The sequence below is a fragment of the Bos grunniens genome, chromosome 24 (genome assembly GCF_055505025.1).
Source record: "Bos grunniens cultivar Pamir isolate PY7600 chromosome 24, Bosgru_T2T1.0, whole genome shotgun sequence".
NCBI classification, from domain to species: domain Eukaryota; kingdom Metazoa; phylum Chordata; class Mammalia; order Artiodactyla; family Bovidae; genus Bos; species Bos grunniens.
This window is the reverse complement of record NC_141188.1, coordinates 26,864,751-26,883,198: the sequence shown is the minus strand read 5'-3', so window position 1 is coordinate 26,883,198 and position 18,448 is coordinate 26,864,751. Positions and strand designations below refer to the sequence as shown.

Below are 18,448 nucleotides of genomic sequence, written 5' to 3'. Positions count from 1 at the left end.
AAACATCCAGGTTTCCCCTTCAAAGATTATCACCTACTATTAGTATATTAGTAAATGGTACAACTCAAATTAGTTGCCACTGCAACTGACTTATGACAGAGTCTACAAAAACCACATTGTGCATTTATAGCCTCACCCATAAGGACAATCTTTCAACTGACAGAGCCATCATCACTTGACAAATAACTGAGAAAGTACTGAAGGTTGCTGATCAAGCATCAACAACATTTTCACCAAACTTTCTCTAGCTTTTCAGCTGTTCTCAAGCTGAACTTACCATGCCCTTCCATGTGTTCTGCTCCATTATTTTCCCCAGGGAAAGTTGAAAACAGAAAACATTGACTTTAAATGCAATAATTTCAACAAATTATAGTCACATCAAAAGTGTTCATAGACTACTGATTACTGCAACTACCTCCATAGCAATCATAAAATTATATCAGAGCGGAAACATCTGAGGAAAAGCATTCAGTAAATGGTAGATATTATCTATTTCAGACCCCCTCATAACAAAAACTAAATGATCAGATGATTTTCTTAGTTAATTAGATCCAAAAGCTAGTGAGTGGGAACATTAGGAATGTATAGTTAACAAGCAGTTGTTAACCAAGGCATCAGAATTACTTGGGGAAGATAGGGCGCTTACTTCTCTATTTTTTTTTTAGGAAAATGCTTTCTTCTTAAAAAATTATTAAATATGGCCTCTTTTTTTTTCCCCCCTTTAAGAATGAATGTTTGAAGAAAAAAAGGAAGTATCTTTCTTCCCCACTTCATGCCTCATCTGACTCCGGGATAACTGCCATTACCAACCTGGCGCTGGTCCGTGTCACTTCTCTCTTTCTAAATAGGTATGTACTTATATGTTAAATGCCACAGCTTTTCTTATACAGAAATAGTATTACACAGAGTATTATCTCACTTTTTACCTTAGTATCAGACATCTTTCCAAAACATCTACATCTCTCATTTCTTTTAAAGCCATGCCGTATTCTATTATATAAATGCATAATTTATTAATATAGTCTCCACTTGATTGATTCAATATTGCCACACATTTTTACTACTACAAAAAAAACTCTTCCATAAACATCTTTAAAAATATTTTTAATAACTGTACAAATATTTTTATTAGACAGTGTTTGGAAATAGAAGTGCTGAGTTAATGAAAGCTATGCATATACTTCAAATTCCAATCAATATATAATGTATATTGACACAAAAAAGGTCATATCAGTAAAAAAACTCTTGGAGAGTAAGAGTTTATTTTCTACTCTACCCAGCCAAAAATAAATTTTAAGATTTTTGACCTTTTTCATAAAAGAAAAATAATACTTAGTTCCTCAACTTAGACTTCTTTAATAGTAAGGCTGTTCATCTACCATATGTTTAAGAGTCTTTGTACTTTTTCTGCAAACTGCCCGTTAAGCCCATGTGTGAATGGGTTTTTGTGATTATCTAGTTTGTAAGAACCCTTTGTACACTTAATCAATATTAAGCCTTTGTCATACATTTGCAAATAGTATTTCCCAATTTTGCTATAAAAGAGTCTATTCTTTAGTAGTCAAACATACTATTTTCAGTTTCATGGCTTCAAAATACTGCAAACTAAGAAAGAATGTTATCATTCCTAAATTAAAAAAAAACGCTCTTTCATATTTTCTTCTGTGTGTGTGCATGTGGATGTTCAGTCACTCAGTCATGTCTGACTCTTTGTGACCCTATGGACTGCAGCCCACCAGGCTCCACTGCTCATGGAATTTTCCAAGCAAAGAATGGTTGCTATTTCCTACTCCAGGGATCCTCCTGACCCAGGGACCAAACCCATGTCTCTTGCATTTCCTACAGTGGCAGGCAGATTCTTTACCACTGCGCCACCTGGGAAGCTCCGTATTTTCTTTGAGGTTGTTTTGTTTTTTTCATATTTTAGCTTAATCAAGCTATAATTATATTATGCAATGAGTAAGATAGGAATCAGTTAATCAGGTGTCACAATAGCATTCAGTGATTAATCTAACATTTCCCACTAATATGACACAATGACAGCCAATCATATGTAGCATTTAAATTCTCATTCTATTCTATTACTTTATCATTAATATCTAGAACAGGCAGATACCCTCTAATTCTATTTTGGAATTTAGGTTTCTCAATGGAGTCAGTTTAACTCCAATAAATTTCTCAAGTTTATTCCCAGCAATGCACACACATCCATACACACACACATACATGCACACACAGAACATAAAAACATCTTAATTCTCTACAGAGCTTCATTATCCTGCAAAACTTGGTGGGCAGCAATCCTGGACATTCTGATTAAAATAAGGAATATACACTAGACAATTTTGGGGTGTGTAATGATTCTATTAAGATTGTACATCAGTTGAGAACCAGGACAGTAAATCCTCAACAGTCTCTAACTGGATTGACCAATTCAAGAAAGACATGGCAAGTCCACAGCATATATTAACTTAGCTGAAGCAAAATGTGCCCCTGCGTTCAGTAAAGCTGCTGAGAGTTGATCTGCAGGGCTAAACAATGCACTTATATATCACTGCAGCTTTGTTTTTTGCTTAGTTCCTGTCTTACAGAGACACCTAAAGTAGGAAAACATTGCTTTGAAACCAAAAAATGGCCCCGAAAAGAATGCTAACTACCATCAGTGTTGATGGAAGAAAAATGGCAGAAAGTCACAGAGGGACAGTTTTATCCAAAAAGCAGAGGCTTTGAATGTTTGAAGTACACAATTTTACTTCAGTGGCAATTCACAACCATGCTATGACAAGGCCATCATGCATGCTCTATGAGGAGCTGAGAAAAGAAAAAACCCATGGTGCCACTTCAGCAAGAACTCCAGTCTGTGAACTTTGCCCACAACCAGATATAAAATCATTTGGGGTAGAGGCTTCAGTAAAAACTTCCATAAAAACACAGCTGATAAGGACAACAAACTTCACTGAATCAGATCTCAAGGATGGCATGGCACTAAGATTTTTTTCCTTTGCATAACTGTGAAATTAATAGGAAAGGTGCTAACAGCTGACCAACGTACCACAGGAACAGAACAGTTCCTCCCAAGCTGGAGAAACTAATAAAAAACTGCTGCTATTACCATACCTCTGATTTATTTGCATTTAAATGGAGTAACACACAAAAAGCATTACAGGACCAGAATAAATGTTCAACACAGAAATACAGACACAAGTAGAGGGAAAGCATCATGCTTTAAAGCACCAAATTTAGACATACTACCTATATGCTGATAAATGTGACATGTTTTATCATTAAGCTGCATTTGCTCTGCCATGCTGAAAAACCCAGAGCACGACCCAAGAGTAAGATCCACTTGCCCACAAACTTACAGTGCAAACAACAAACTCAAAGCTCAACTCTTCATCCAGGCCTCACAGCTGTCAAGTGCTATAATGGTATTAACACAACACTAGGAAAAAACAATTCCTGAGTGTCAAGACTATGTGACTCAGTTCTCGACCCTCAGGATAAATGCACTTGTCATTTTATACAGCTTTTCCAGTGAACAAGAGTACAATAAATATAATTATTAGCTAAAATTTAATAATCTTAGACACATTATGCCTAGCAGTCTCTACTTTCAAGTTACTTCAAAGAAATACCTGAAAAGCACAGTAGAAAAGGCCACTAAAAATCACAACTTCCAGGGAAATACACACATTCACCCCCATCTTTCACCCCAAAGCAGTAAAAGACAATAATAAATTTTCTAGAATTTTATGACAAAATAAATCATCCAGCTTTGAAAAAGGGTTTAAAAAAGAGTTGGAAAGAAAAAACAGTGAAAGAAAATAATGTTACAATGAGACACAAGAATCTGCTCTAATAAAAGAAATTTTATTCCAAGCTTCTAAACCATAAACACCTTTTACAGTTACTGATAATTCCTAGGCTGAAAAACATGGCCAACATATTCAAACCTAAGTTAAGATTATTTATTAAAAGACAGAACATCAACACACTCAACACACTCAGCTCTACCAAACAGGTTAATGTCTGACAACTGTTCGTATTGGTCAGTGTCCACATAGTATCAATTATAAAATATTTTTAATATCATCCCTTAGCCTACTTAGTAGTATCCTAAGAAACCTTTATAGAATAATTAATAGTTCAGCTCAACAAACATCTGTAAATCATATACTATGTGTCAAGCCCAGTGTTAGGCACTAGGGAAAAACAAAGTTGAAAGCAACAGTTTCCTATCTCCAAGAAGCTAACAGCTTAAACATAAATTTTCAGTATATGCTATGGTGGTCTCACAGCATGTAAGAGGGCAGGACAGATACACTGAAGAAACCTGGGTACTGTCTGAAGGATCTGACTGAGAGCGGAACCACTGAACTGAGGTGAAGAAAAGATGAAATGGGACAAAGTCCAGGAGAAGGACATTAAGGACATGAACCAGGGTAGTAATAGGAGGGATTTTAAAAAGAGAAAGATAAGTGAAATATTTGAAGTTATAACAAGAACACATATTTAAGAAATTAAAACATCCTGTGTCACTAACAGTATAGAACACTATAGGAGCATCTCAAATAGTTTCTGCCTTGAGCAAATTAGGAGCTGGTTGGCTGTAATTTAAGATCATGATCTACAAAGTATTAAGTTTAGTTATTGATATGTAGACTCAAAGGTGCACTGGAAACACTTGAATAGGTGAGTCTAAAAGACAGTTGGTCATTCAAATCTAAAGTTCCAGGCCAATCAAATCTAAAGCTCCAGGGCTGCAGAGATTTGAGACTGAAAATCATAACTGTAAACAGATGACAAAAAAGTAAAAAGGCACAATGGTCCAAGGGTTAAAACCCTAGGTTAAGTTAATATTTAAGGGGCAAACAAAGGTGTTTGTTTTTTCTGTTCTTGAGCACTCATCTAAAAAAACATGTCTTTAATCATATTACTGCCATTCTTTACAAGCCTATAGTCAATGCAACTTAATATTGTTGGAAACCTGAAATAGCAGCTATAAGCAGGTTTTTCATCCTTCTGAAATATTCATAATATAGAATTTTTAAAATGTTTAGGATGATTTAGCAAGTTCATATGAATAAAAACAAAACTAAAAATTCCCGAATATTTTTAAGTGTTGATTTTTACATCAGGAATGATGTATATGCATGTTGCTTTAAATACTGTTATCCATAAGCAAAACCTAATTCACAGAAGACATACAATGCATGGTTGTGGTTAATAATCATGTAGACTTAAAATGTATAAATAAAATAAATCCTGTTTACAAAACATTGCATTTAAAATCAATTCTACAAATACTAAAGTAGCCAGGTTATAAATTCCAAAAAAGAGATCCCCCTTTCATTTCATTCTGCATACCCTTCTCAAGAAGAAAGAAAATACTTTTTAAAAAATATGAAGCAATACTAATTAAAACAAGTACTACACAGTTTTAGTACCTCACTGGTCAACCGTATTAGGAGAGCTGCAGCCTCTGAATATTTGCCTTGGCTTTTTAAGATTTCAGCACTAAGCAATACACATCTTTCAGCCAATACCATATTCCTAAAGAAAAATAGTCAAGAAAAATATAATTAGCACTATAATAATATTGTAGTACATCACAGTAACCATGAGTTCAACAAAAACTTCCAGTTCTAAAAGAAATCTGTATCATATATCATATATATGCTAGAACATAACCAGAACCAGCAGTTAGTAAACAAAACCTGCTTTCAGACATAAAGGAAGGTACACATTTCACCCAGATTTCTCTTCTTTCCTTACTATAAACTCTGGTTATGTGTATTTCATTTTACTGACTACTTTCAGGAATAATGAGACATTTTCTTTGTGGTAGTACTACTGGAGATATTGAGGAGCTAGTGCTGTCTAGCTGTTTCTGACCAAAATCTTCTTTTCGAAAATATTAAATCAGCTGATTTTTCTCATGGACTTCTACCATCAAAAATCTAGAATTGGATTATTTATTCTTGAATAAAAATAAATGAAAACTGAGAAATTTCAAGATGGAATCCTTTTGTTCAGAAATACAGCTGACCCTAGAACAAGTCAGGGGGTGGGGCTGCTGACCGCCCAGTGTAGTCAAAAATATGCGTTTGGCCCTCAGTACCCAAAGTTACATATCCATGGATTCAACCAACCTAGGATTGTGTAGTACTGTAGTACATATTTTGTGAAAAAATACACGTATAAGTTGGACCCGCAGAGTTCAAACCCATTTTGATCAAGGGTCAACTGAAGCAGCAAAGTTCTTCTCATTTTACATTCTAATCCTTATATGAAAATACCACTTGACCTTAAAATTACAACCAAAGATCACTAACTTGAAGGCCATTCTGAACAGTTATACTTTTAAAATACAATTCATTGCTTCCAAAATTACTGTAGTGATCTGCGATAAACTTTCTACAAACCATGATATTTCTTAGAGGGTTGGTATTTATGACTATCTGAGAATGTTTTGGGCTCCCCAGGTGGCTCAGTGGTAAAGAATCCGCCCGCCAATACAGGAGACATGGGTTTGATCCCTGGGCTGGGAAGATCCCCTGGAGAAAGAAACGGCAACCCACTCAAGTATTCTTCCCCGGGAAATCCCATGGACAGAGGTGCCTGGTGGGCTACAGTCCACGGGGTCACAAAGAGTCGGACATGACTTAGCAACTAAACAACAACTTACATATACTACAACACGCTCAAAATGCTCAGTTCTTAAAGAATCTTTAGTAAACTTTGTAAATCTAACGCAATTGTTTTATTTTTGTCTTCACAAATTCCCCCATATGATCAGTTATGAAGTCACAAAGCTACCACAAGTCTAGGACTTTACTGTTTCTTTAAGCAACATTTTAAACTCGTTGTGTCAAGCAGTGAAAGTGCTACAGATACAAGCGTTTCTAAAACAAAATCCCTATCTAAAAGCAGAAACTGACATAAAACAGATAATGATGAATAGAGTACAACTAATTTTTATTATGATATGAGAGATAAAGGAGGGAAGGGAAAGCTTCATAAGAAATTTATCCAGATAAATAGGACTGCATCAGTTAAAAAGTGGGACGTGGCATTCTAAGGGCACTGCTAAAGTATACTGTATTTTAAGAAAATTTATTTATATTTTAATATTTCTCAGATCTGGGAGATTCTTAAAATTGCTATGCATAACTAATGTAGTGTTTCTAATTTATCCCCAAATATCTATTACATTTATGATAAACCTTACCAATCATGGTAACTTAGAAGGATTATACAGTAAATGTGTATTTAGTTAAGTCTGTATTTAGAAAAAGCATACAATCTGTTGTGAACAGGAGGACAAAACCAGATTGTCATATAGCTATCTGGGTCAATGGATATTTTCACTTTTGTCTTGCATCATTCCACATGAATCTCGCCAAAAGCTCTGGGCTTCATGAATAATTCTTCTCAGAGAAAGGACTTTACAGGACTTCATGAGAACTTTAGCCCTTTGTGGAGAAAGGACTTTAAAGGACTTCAGGCTTCCTTACTGCCTCCCTCTCACAGTTCTTCTACATTCTGAAACTCTTTTTCAGAATTCTTCAAAGGTTCCTCTTTGACAGAAGGCTGTTTCTTCTGCCAGAAACTTCCAATATATTCTCAAACAATTATAAAAAGGGCAGGGTTTGATACTGGCTCAACCATTTATCAACTGCATCCCCTTCAGTTCAGTTGCTCAGTCGTCTCTGACTCTTTGTGACCCCATGGACTGCAGCATGCCAGGCCTCCCTGTCCATCACCAACTCCCAGAGCTTATTCAAACTTATGTTCATTGAGTCAATGATGCCATCCAACCATCTCATCCTCTGTCGTCCCCTTCTCCTCCCGCCTTCAATCTTTCCCAGCATCAGGGTCTTTTCAAATGAGTCAGTTCTTCACACCAGGTAGCCAAAGTACTGGAGTTTCAGCGTCAGCATCAATCCTTCCAATGAATATTCAGGACTGATTTCCTTTAGGATTGACTGGTTGGATCTCCTTGCAGTCCAAGGGACTCTCAAGAGTCTTCTCCAACACCACAGTTCAAAAACATCAATTCTTTGGCGCTCAGCTTTCTTTATAGTCCAACTCTTCATATCCATACATGCTGCTGCTGCTGCTAAGTCATTTCAGTTATGTCCGACTCTGTGCGACCCCATAGACGGCAGCCCACCAGGCTCCCCAGTCCCTGGGATTCTCCAAGCAAGAACTCTGGAGTGGGTTGCCATTTTCCTTCTCTAATGCATGAAAGTGAAAGTGAAGTCGCTCAGTTGTGTCTGACTCTTAGCGACCCCATGGACTCCAGTCTACCAGGCTCCTCCTTCCATGGGATTTTCCAGGCAAGAGTACTGGAGTGGGTCTCCACTGCATTTTCCACATCCATACATGACTACTGGAAAAACCACAGCCTTGACTCCACGGACCTTTGTTGGCAAAGTAATGTCTCTGCTTTTGAATATACCATCTAGGTTGCTCATAACTTTTCTTCCAAGGAGCAAGTGTCTTTTAATTTCATGGCTGCAGTCACCATCTGCAGTGATTTTGGAGCCCCCCAAAATAAAGACTCTCATTGTTTCCACTGTTTCCCCATCTATTTGCCATGAAGTGATGGGACCAGATGCCATGATCTTCGTTTTCTGAATGTTGAGCTCTAAGCCAACTTTTTCACTCTCCTCTTTCATCAAAAGGCTCTTAAGTTCTTCTTTGCTTTCTGCCATAAGGGTGGGGTCAATTGCATATCTGAAGTTATTGATATTTCTCCCGGCAATCTTGATTCCAGCCTGCGCTTCATCCAGCCCAGCGTTTTTCATCATGTACTCTGCATATAAGTTAAATAAGCAGGGTGACAATATACAGCCTTGATGTACTCCTTTCCCAATTTGGAACCAGTCTGTTGTTCCATGTCCAGTTCTAACTGCTGCTTCCTGACCTGCATACAGATTTCTCAAGAGGCAGATCAGGTGGTCTGGTATTCCCACCTTTTGAAGAATTTTCCAAAGTTCGTGGTGATTCACGCAGTCAAAAGCTTTGGAATAGTCTATAAAGCAGATATTCTTCTGGAACTCTCTTGTGCAATTTCAATAATCCAATGGATGTTGGCAATTTGATCTCTGGTTCCTCTGCCTTTTCTAAAACCAGCTCAAACATCTGGAAGTTCATGGTCCACATACTGTTGAAGCCTGGAGAATTTTGAGCAATACTTTACTAGCATGTGAGATGAGTGCAACTGTGTGATAGTTTGAGCATTCTTTGGGAATGGAATGAAAAGTGACCTTTTCCAGTCCTGTGGCCACTGCTGAGTTTTCCAAATTTGTGGCATATTGAGTGCAGCACTTTCACAGCATCATCTTTTAGGATTTGAAATAACTCAACTGGAATATCATCACCTCCACTAGCTTTGTTCATAGTGTTTCTTCCTAAGGCCCACTTGACTTCACATTCCAGGATGTCTGGATCTAGGTGAGTGATCATACCATCGTGATTATCTGGGGCATGAAGATCTTTTTTGTATAGTCCTTCTGTGTATTCTTGCCACCTCTTCTTAATATCTCCTGCTTCTCTTAGGTGCATACCATTTCTGTCCTTTATTGAGCTCATGTTTGCATGAAATATTCTTGATATCTCTAATTTTCTTGAAGAGATCTCTAGTCTTTCCCATTCTGTTGTTTTCCTCTATTTCTTTGCACTGATCACTTAGGAAGGCTTTCTTATCTCTCCTTGCTATTCTTTGGAACTCTGCATTCAAGTGGGTATATCTTTCCTTTTCTCCTTTGCTTTTCACTTCTCTCCTTTTCACAGCTGTTTTTAAGGCCTCATCAGACAACTATTTGGCTTTTTTTGCATTTCTTTTTGTTGGAGATGGTCTTGATCCCTGTCTCCTGTACAATGTCACGAACCTCCATCCATAGTTCCTTAGGCACTCTATCAGATCTAATCCTTTGAATCTATTTCTCACTTCCACTGTATAATCATAAGGGATTTTATTTAGGTCATAACCGAATAGCCTAGTGGTTCTCCCTACTTTCTTCAATTTAAGTCTGAATTTGGCAATAAGGAGTTCATGATCTGAGCCACAGTCAGCTCCTGGTCTTGTTTGTGCTGACTGCCCAAAGCTTCTCCATCTTTGGCTGCAAAGAATATAATCAATCTGATTTCGGTGTTGACCATCTGGTGATGTCCATGTGTAGAGTCTTCTCTTGTGTTGTTGGAAGAGGGTGTTTGCTATGACCAGTGTGTTCACTTGGCAGAACTCTATTAGCCTTTGCCCTGCTTCATTCTGTACTCCAAGGTCAAATTTGCCTGTTACTCCAGGTGTTTCTTGACTTCCTACTTTTGCATTCCAGTCCCCTATAATGAAAAGGACATCTTTCTCTGGGTGTTAGTTCTAGAAGGTCTTGTAGATCTTCACAGAACCGTTCAACTTCAGCTTCTTCAGCATTACTGGTTGGGGCATAGACTTGGATTACCGTGATATTGCACGGTTTGCCTTGGAAACAAACAGATCATTCTGTCGTTTTTGAGACTGCATCCAAATACTGCGTTTCAGACTCTTCTGCTGACTATGAAATTTACTCCATTTCTTCGAAGGGATTATTGCCCACGGTGGTAGACATAATGGTCATCTGAGTTAAATTCACCCATTCCAGCAAGTTAAACTCTTTTGTTTCAATCTCCTTGTGGGTAGAATGCAGTAATAATAGTATCCACCGTTTCATACGTTTGTTGTAAAGATTAAATGAGTATATAAATTACTTTGGCACAGTGGTAAACGCTGAGTGCTAAATCAGTGTTAATCTTTATTACTAGTGCTGTATTCTAAACACATTATTATGACTACTACTTCAACACTATAGCAGACAAAGCTACCTTTGTGTCCCCATCTTTTAATTTTTCCATTCTACATAGAAAAGGCTAGTATTAATCTTTCTGAAAAATAACCATGTCAAAGCTCTACTCAAATATTCAGTAACTCCCCATTTATTAAACATAAATCTTAACCACAGCTTAAAAATAGTAATAAATGAGAGTTAATGTTCTCCCACACTGATTTCTCTCAAAACACCTTTCCATATACACAAAACCCTCTAATCTAGCCCAGGCTCTCTTCCTTTTCTCCAGTAATGTTACATCCAAAATACTGTTCCTGCCAACCAAAATTCCTGAAATGGCTTTATGGTTCTCAAATCCCAACCACGTTTCTTTCAAGGTCTATTCCTCAAACATACCATAAAACCTGCTCTGGACCAACTTTCATAGTCTCCTTTACAGGTGGTGAGTTCTAACTTCCATGGAGTTTCAACAGAACTCACTACATGTACAAAATGTTTCTCATTTTCTTCCCGAGACCATTATCTACCTCTCTGTATTTGCCTATTTAACAAGGAAAAGTTCAAACTAGCTAATTCCTGGCTTAACAGTAGTTAAAGTTAAAAATGTTCTCAAAACACAAATCTCCCTCAATGAAACAAGTTCAACATTACATATAACTAATTCCTAACTGTACATCTTTCCAGGAAACGAAAATGTAGTAAAACACTGGTTTTAAATGATCACCTCATCTATATATTAACTTGATTTGGGAGCTTAAGATTAAAACATAAAAAAACAAAGAACCACTTATATCTAATTACAGTATAAATGTCAAGTTTATCTCTAAAGGGATAGAACATAAATATTCTAGTCACCTACTTGCAGATATCCCTATATGTCTGAATTGCTGTATCCATATAATGTGCAGGGTATGGCCTGGGTGCTCCTGGCTGAAGAAAAGCTGACACAGCTGCCATTTCCTAGAGGGAAAGACATCACAGTATTTCAAAACAAGAAAGTTCTTGCCGTCAGTTTAGCATTCAGAGTCTAAAAACTGGAATGCAGTTCACTGAATTTTTTTATGTAGCCATATATATAAATTCGATAGCCTAATGCAGACTTGGAAATAATTACATTTATATGCTTTCAGTTTTAAAGTTCTCCAATCACATTCCAAAGTCTGTCATTCACTATTTAAATGAGTGTTTTTCAAGAAGACCTAGTAAACACTTTTGGTCATGGCCTGTAACTATCAAGTAAGATTTCTGCTGCCACCTCCTCGTTACTGCCTATTCCTTAGAGACTAGAGAACAGACCAATGATAGAACCAGAGAGAGAGAAACAGAGTGCATCTGTTTCCAATTTATTGGCTTCAATATTTGAAAACAGAGCTCATAACAACTTGTACTATATACCTTTCACCTCTTACAAACTCTATGGTTCATATGCTGTATCAGAAGGCACAAAAACCATTTCTGAAACTGATCTGTCAGCTTTTTAGGACTTCTTACTTCAAAGACCCATTCCATTGTTAATAATTCAAATAATACACAATGGTGCTAAAGGATTTAAAAATGAAGATAAGGGGCTTCCCTGGCAGTCCAATGCAGGGAGGCACAGGTTCCATCCCTAGTGGGGAACTGGGATCCTGCATGCCTCACTGTGAAGCCAAAAAAGAGAAAAGAAATGAAGATAAAAATGAAAGTTTTGGATTCTTAGTAAAATACTGTATTACATTCATACTTGTAGTCTCATATAGACCAACTTTTAATAAAAATTTAACTAGAAATAAATGAAACTTCCATAAATCGGAGGGAAATTTGCTAATGCCAACCTACTTTTAGGATGAATAAACACTTTACTGCAACAGTTTTTAAAAGAGGAAAAAACACAAAAATAATTTATGTAAAAACTGGGATATGATTAAAGCCTTTAACCCGATAGACTATTTAAGTTCCATGACAGTATGAACCCTGCCTATTTCAGAATATCTGTATCCTCAGCATCCAACGCAAAAATTTATTGAAGAAACTGAACGAAAATATGTGATCTCCATGTGAAAAAATTTTCTATGGCTCCGAAACATCATGTTTTCTTAACTAGCTTATATTTTAATTAATAAATATAATGAATACACACAGGATTCTATATTACACAAAAAAACTAAAATACATTACACATGTAGCATGAAAGTGGAAATGTTAGTCACTCAGTCATGCCTGACTTTTTGAGATCCCATGGACTGTAGCCCACCAGACTTCTCTGTCCATGGAATTCTTGAGGCAAGAATACTGGAGTGGGTAGCCATTCCCTTCTCTAGGGGATCTTCCCAACCTTGAACCCACATCTCCTGCATTGCAGGCAGATTCTTAACCATCTGAGCCACCAGGGAAGCCCCATATATATTATATAACACTATATAAAAATACATTATATTTGCTACATACGCACTATATATACTACATACACACACACACACACACACACACATATCAATAAAAGTATACTAAGGAAAAAATCCTGTAAGAAAAACAGGCTTTGAATTCTAAGTCACTTTCTAATTTAATTCTACAAGAAATCACAAATCAATATACATACAAGCTAACAATTTCTAAGGATACAATGAGAACATTCAGAATGATCACCCCAAGTAACTGCATGATCTTCAATAATCAACCATTAAATCATTTCTTACAGTATACAGTAACGGGTTAACACATTTTACAAAGACTTTCGTCAAGAACTGGAGTGACCTACTTAACCTTCAGCTAGTTATGACAAATTAAACTACAACATAAACTGTATTTCTCCAAAAATTTTTTTTTGGTTTTCTGTGATGTACCTTTTAACTTTATAGTTAAAATAATTAAGTATCTTAATTTTCATCAAAAAAGGCAGGCAGTATAGTCTGTGATCAATTATCTACTATGCGAATGGTATATAGGAAGGTGGTATCAGTACAAACAGAATTTTTATTCATTCAAAAATAGTTTTGCTTAGACAAGGGGATCAAAAATAACAAATACAGAATTATAACCTTCAGCAAGAAAGGAAAAAGCTCCGAACTTAGCTGTTGCCCAAGCAGGAGCTTTTGTAATCTGTGCTTTAAGAAAATAAAAAATGAATGCCTACTCTGTGTGTGTGCGTGTGACTGGGGGGCCGGGGGCGTCTCTCTAGAGAGGTATACTCCCAGCCTTGCACAGCTCTTGCTCAAGGCAGGCTGCAGTTCTTTCCCTGCTTACCTTCACGACAATTCCACTGGTTACGAGTTCTTTTCCCTACCCCAGGGTTCACAAACTGGTTTTGCATAGTTTTTTTATTTCTTGGGATAACCTCCACCATGCTAAGCTGCCTCACACAACACCTTATGCTCTGGTTACAAAGATACATAGTTTTTATGAGGACTCTACCAGACGAATTTTTCTCTAAGGCTTATTATTTTTAGGGTAATTATAGACTACAATGATTTTTAGGTGTGCATATGTTATAGTAGCTATGCCTTTACTTTCCAGTGTTCAATTATTTTTCCTTCATATGCATCTAATATGCCCAATATGCCACTAATTTGCCTCCATCTAAATGGTTTAAATGCAGTATTAGTCAGATTGTAGACAGAAATGAAAAAGCTTACATACCATAAAATCATACAAATTTTGTGCCATTTTTCCAAACGTTCAATTTGCAGACACATTATGCATAATTTTGTAATTATGAACTTACATTATAAAGTACTGATGAAATAATATTTAAGTCTTTGTGATTTTCTATTAGCTTATGTTAGTTAATCATAGACCAGAGGCTGTCTAGCCAAGAACAATTCATATACTTTTTCAAATACTTTTATTCATCAACATTTTCAGTTCCTGAAGGATTTTTAAAAGTTAGATGACTTTTTGCTATTTTAGCTTTACTTTTTAAAATTACTATCTTATTTTTATATATACAATATAGAATATTGTATATATATCTTTATATATAATCAATATAGAATACTGTATATATATCTTTATATATACAATAATTACTATCTTATTTTTACATATACAATCGTTTTTGAGATTGCATCCAAGTACTGCATTTCGGACTCTTTTGTTGACCATGATGGCTACTATATAACACAATCTTATTTTTATACATACAGTATTAAAACAAATGCAAAATAGATGGCAGTTATTAAACAGGTTATCTACATGGTAATTATCAATGAAGTAGAGTTCTTATGTATTTTTATTCTTCACACTGTTGTTTATAGCTTACATGTTTTTAAGAAGACATGCAGAGTGGGGAAGGGAGCACATGACCTGTGCCCTCTGCCTCCGCCACCACTGCCGCCACCTCCTTCTGCCACTCGCTCATATGCCCCTTTGGTGTGGACCTGATACCTCTTTTTTGAAGCAACAGCTGAGGAGATTCCTGCACATGCCATGGCCAATGAAAAGCCCAAGGGAGGAGTCACGACTGAGAATGATGATCCTAGTCATTTGAAGGGGGTTCTGTGGCGCAGTAGTAAACTAATGGAAGCCTACTGTGAACAACAGGCTTTGTCAACGAGGCAGACCAGATTCCCATCTGTCCGGATGCCAATCAATGAAACAGTCACAGCTGCACAGTTGGAAATGGAGGCTGAAGATACAGCTGATGTGTTCCAGTGGCAGACAAGAGGTTTCTACTAAAAACGGAACCTGCTACTTAACTCCAGAATTCTGTTCCTCCAGACCAAGAAGACATTCTCAGTTAGAAAGCTGCAATTTGGTTCCACCACATCCTGACTACTACAGTACAGTTTCTCTGTTCTTTCCTTTTCCCCTTCCCCATTCTTTAACTGAACATAAAGTAACTGGTGTATGTGCACAAGCACACTGCATTTTTTTTTAAACCAAATGGCCAATGGTACGCTTTGTTCAACATCGAATGGAGATGAGATGGAGAAAAATACTGGTTCTCTGAAAATATCCCTTTCCCTTTTCTCCATTAGTGGCATGCTCTTTCAGCTCTTATTTTTATATTCCAGCAACTCACTTTGTTCTAATAAAAAAAGAACATAAAAATCCTTGCATACCTTATCCAATTGGAAAATTTTAATGTTTTTCATTAATCATTTAAAACCAAGAACAATTTTATAACTTTTCTGTATGTAGCTGTTACATGCAGGGCAATCTGTCCTTATGTGGGAAAAATTACCCTAAAAGAAATGAATCCTAGTTTCCCTTTAAGTCATGTGTCCTGCTATTTAAATAAATAGACTATGTAGAAAGTAACAATGCTAGTTTACTCTTTTCTAAGCACAGAAAGTACATTACAAACATATTTATGACAACTTTTCAAATACAGTAGAAGTTTATAAGGCAACACGGAAAATTCTTTCTGAAACACCTAGGTTTTATATCAATTACAAAACTAACATTGCCAATGCCTACTGACAGCCTAGGTAGTGTGCCAGGTACTTTACAAACTTTGTATCTCATCTAACCACATTTAGGATTCCCATTCTGCAGATGAGAAAACTAAGGCTTAGAGATGTTCAGTAACTTGCCTAAGATCAAAGTTTGTCGCACACCAAAGTACATGTTCTTAACCAACAAACAGTCTTAGATCAGAAAAAAACATTTCGAACAATTTAAAAACATTTTTCAAGACATAAAAAAGAACCCTCTATAAAAGAGAAGTTCTTATACTGGGAATACAGTACAAACTATAATTCAAATTAAATACAAAGTATTAATCAAATCTAAGAAACCCTCATGTATGACCATGTTTGAAGATACTAATTTAACAGAAATCCATCAAGTTATCATCAATTAATTCAAAATCTATAAAGCATTATATGCTCTTTGAGTACAACTTTATCCCTAGGGAAAATTCTGCTTGCCATTTCATAAAGAAAAATTTCTAAGTCATTCATGGTAGCAGGAACAAGAAATTATAGTACTACAGAATACCAACCAAGGCACCAGCTGCATAAAGCATTGCTTGATCATTAAGAAAATCTTTCTTTGCAGTATGATAGCAACTGTACGCCAAATCATAGTGCTGCACCAAAAAGCACAGGTCAGCCATTTTCCTGATCTGAAGCTCTGGCGCTTCTGGTGGATACCTGCAGATACAAAATAAAAAGAGGAATTCAGAAGCTATGACCTCTAAGCCATTAAATATTACAAAATGTCAAAAAGATGCCCAACTGTCCAAAACATACGAAAACCTGATCCTGTCTTATAAAAATCCTACCTCCAAGGAGGTAGAATTTCTCAAAGATATTTGGAAACAGATTGTTACATCTGTATCTATATAATTTATATCTTTATATTGAGAACTTCTCAGCAGAAGGCAAGCACTTTCTCCATGGTCAAATTAGGAAGCAAATGATCAATTCCAGGTGATTCACCTTTATGTACAGTCAAAAAAAAATCTAAAATGAATTTTATTTTCCCTTAAAACCAGATTTTAGACAAAATTTCTAAATACATGCTATGTCTTAGAATTACCAGACCTCAGTACTTTAATAAAGAAGAGTTATCAATGAATACCTAATCCAACTCTTATCTTTTTAAGGAAAACAGACCCAATAATGTGACCTTCCTGTGATCTTGTTTATTTTTAGATATCAAATTACTTATAGTTTTTTTTTAAATTTAATATAACTTTTTTATGGTCACTATTCTTATCTACTGGAGTTTTTTTTTTTTTTAATTTTTATTTAATTTTTAAACTTTACATAATTGTATTAGTTTTGCCAAATATCAAAATGAATCCACCACAGGTATACATGTGTTCCCCATCCTGAACCCTCCTCCCTCCTCCCTCCCCATACCTCTACTGGAGTTTTGACCAAATTGAAACTAAGAAACTAGAGATACAGTCATTTTTTGCAGAACATCATTAAACACTAATCAGAGTTAAATACAGGAAAACTAAAAACAGTAATATTTTACTTACAGCAATCCAGATGTATTTTTTAGCTCATTAACACTCTTTTCTGGAACTTTACTGCCACTAAACCATTTTTTAGTTGCAGAAAATAGAGATCGACTCAAACCTTTTCTTGATATTAGCTAAGAAAACAAATGAAATGTTGACAAACATGAGTTTAGTTTTCTTTACATAGAAAAAAAAAATTCTAAATAACTAAAAAGTTTTAAGAGTAAGCAAATGTGCACTTTAGTAACAATGATTTAAAGAAAATTATCCAAAATCCCTAGTAAAAATAAATAAGCCTGTTCTAGGATTTACTCGGAGAAGGCAATGGCACCCCACTCCAGTACTCTTGCCTGGAAAATCCCATGGACGGAGGACCCTGGTGGGCCGCAGTCCATGGGGTCACTAAGAGTCGGACACGACTGAGCGACTTCAATTTCACTTTTCACTTTCATTCACTGGAGAAGGAAATGGCAACCCACTCCAGTATTCTTGCCTGAAGAATCCCAGGGACGGGGGAGCCCGGTGGGCTGCCGTCTATGGGGTCACACAGAGTCGGACACGACTGAAGCAACTTAGCAGCAGCAGCAGGATTTACTAGAATTTCATCACTGATAATAAGTTAATAAATTCTAATACTGGACTATTTTTACAATAAAAACATAAACTCTTTAACTTATACTACTATATTCCCAAGTTTACTATTTCCTGAAATTTTAAAAAA

General features: G+C 36.1%; 1 protein-coding gene and 1 pseudogene across 3 annotated transcripts in view; one reads left to right on the top strand and one right to left on the bottom strand.

The window, feature by feature from the left end:
* Positions 1 to 18,448, bottom strand: part of TRAPPC8 (trafficking protein particle complex subunit 8) — an 81,919-nt gene that overhangs the window by 39,270 nt on the left and 24,201 nt on the right. For both annotated transcript variants that reach the window (XM_086372859.1, XM_086372860.1), the window contains exons 8-11: positions 17,746 to 17,861; positions 16,756 to 16,906; positions 11,692 to 11,792; positions 5,448 to 5,553 (exon numbers count right to left, since the gene is read on the bottom strand). In XM_086372859.1, the coding sequence (XP_086228985.1) occupies positions 5,448 to 5,553; positions 11,692 to 11,792; positions 16,756 to 16,906; positions 17,746 to 17,861 (474 nt within the window). The remainder of the gene's footprint in view (positions 1 to 5,447; positions 5,554 to 11,691; positions 11,793 to 16,755; positions 16,907 to 17,745; positions 17,862 to 18,448) is intronic.
* Positions 13,364 to 15,527, top strand: LOC147345973 (small ubiquitin-related modifier 2 pseudogene; annotated as a pseudogene). Its single transcript, XR_015153774.1, has one exon. The product of XR_015153774.1 is annotated as a small ubiquitin-related modifier 2 pseudogene (transcript).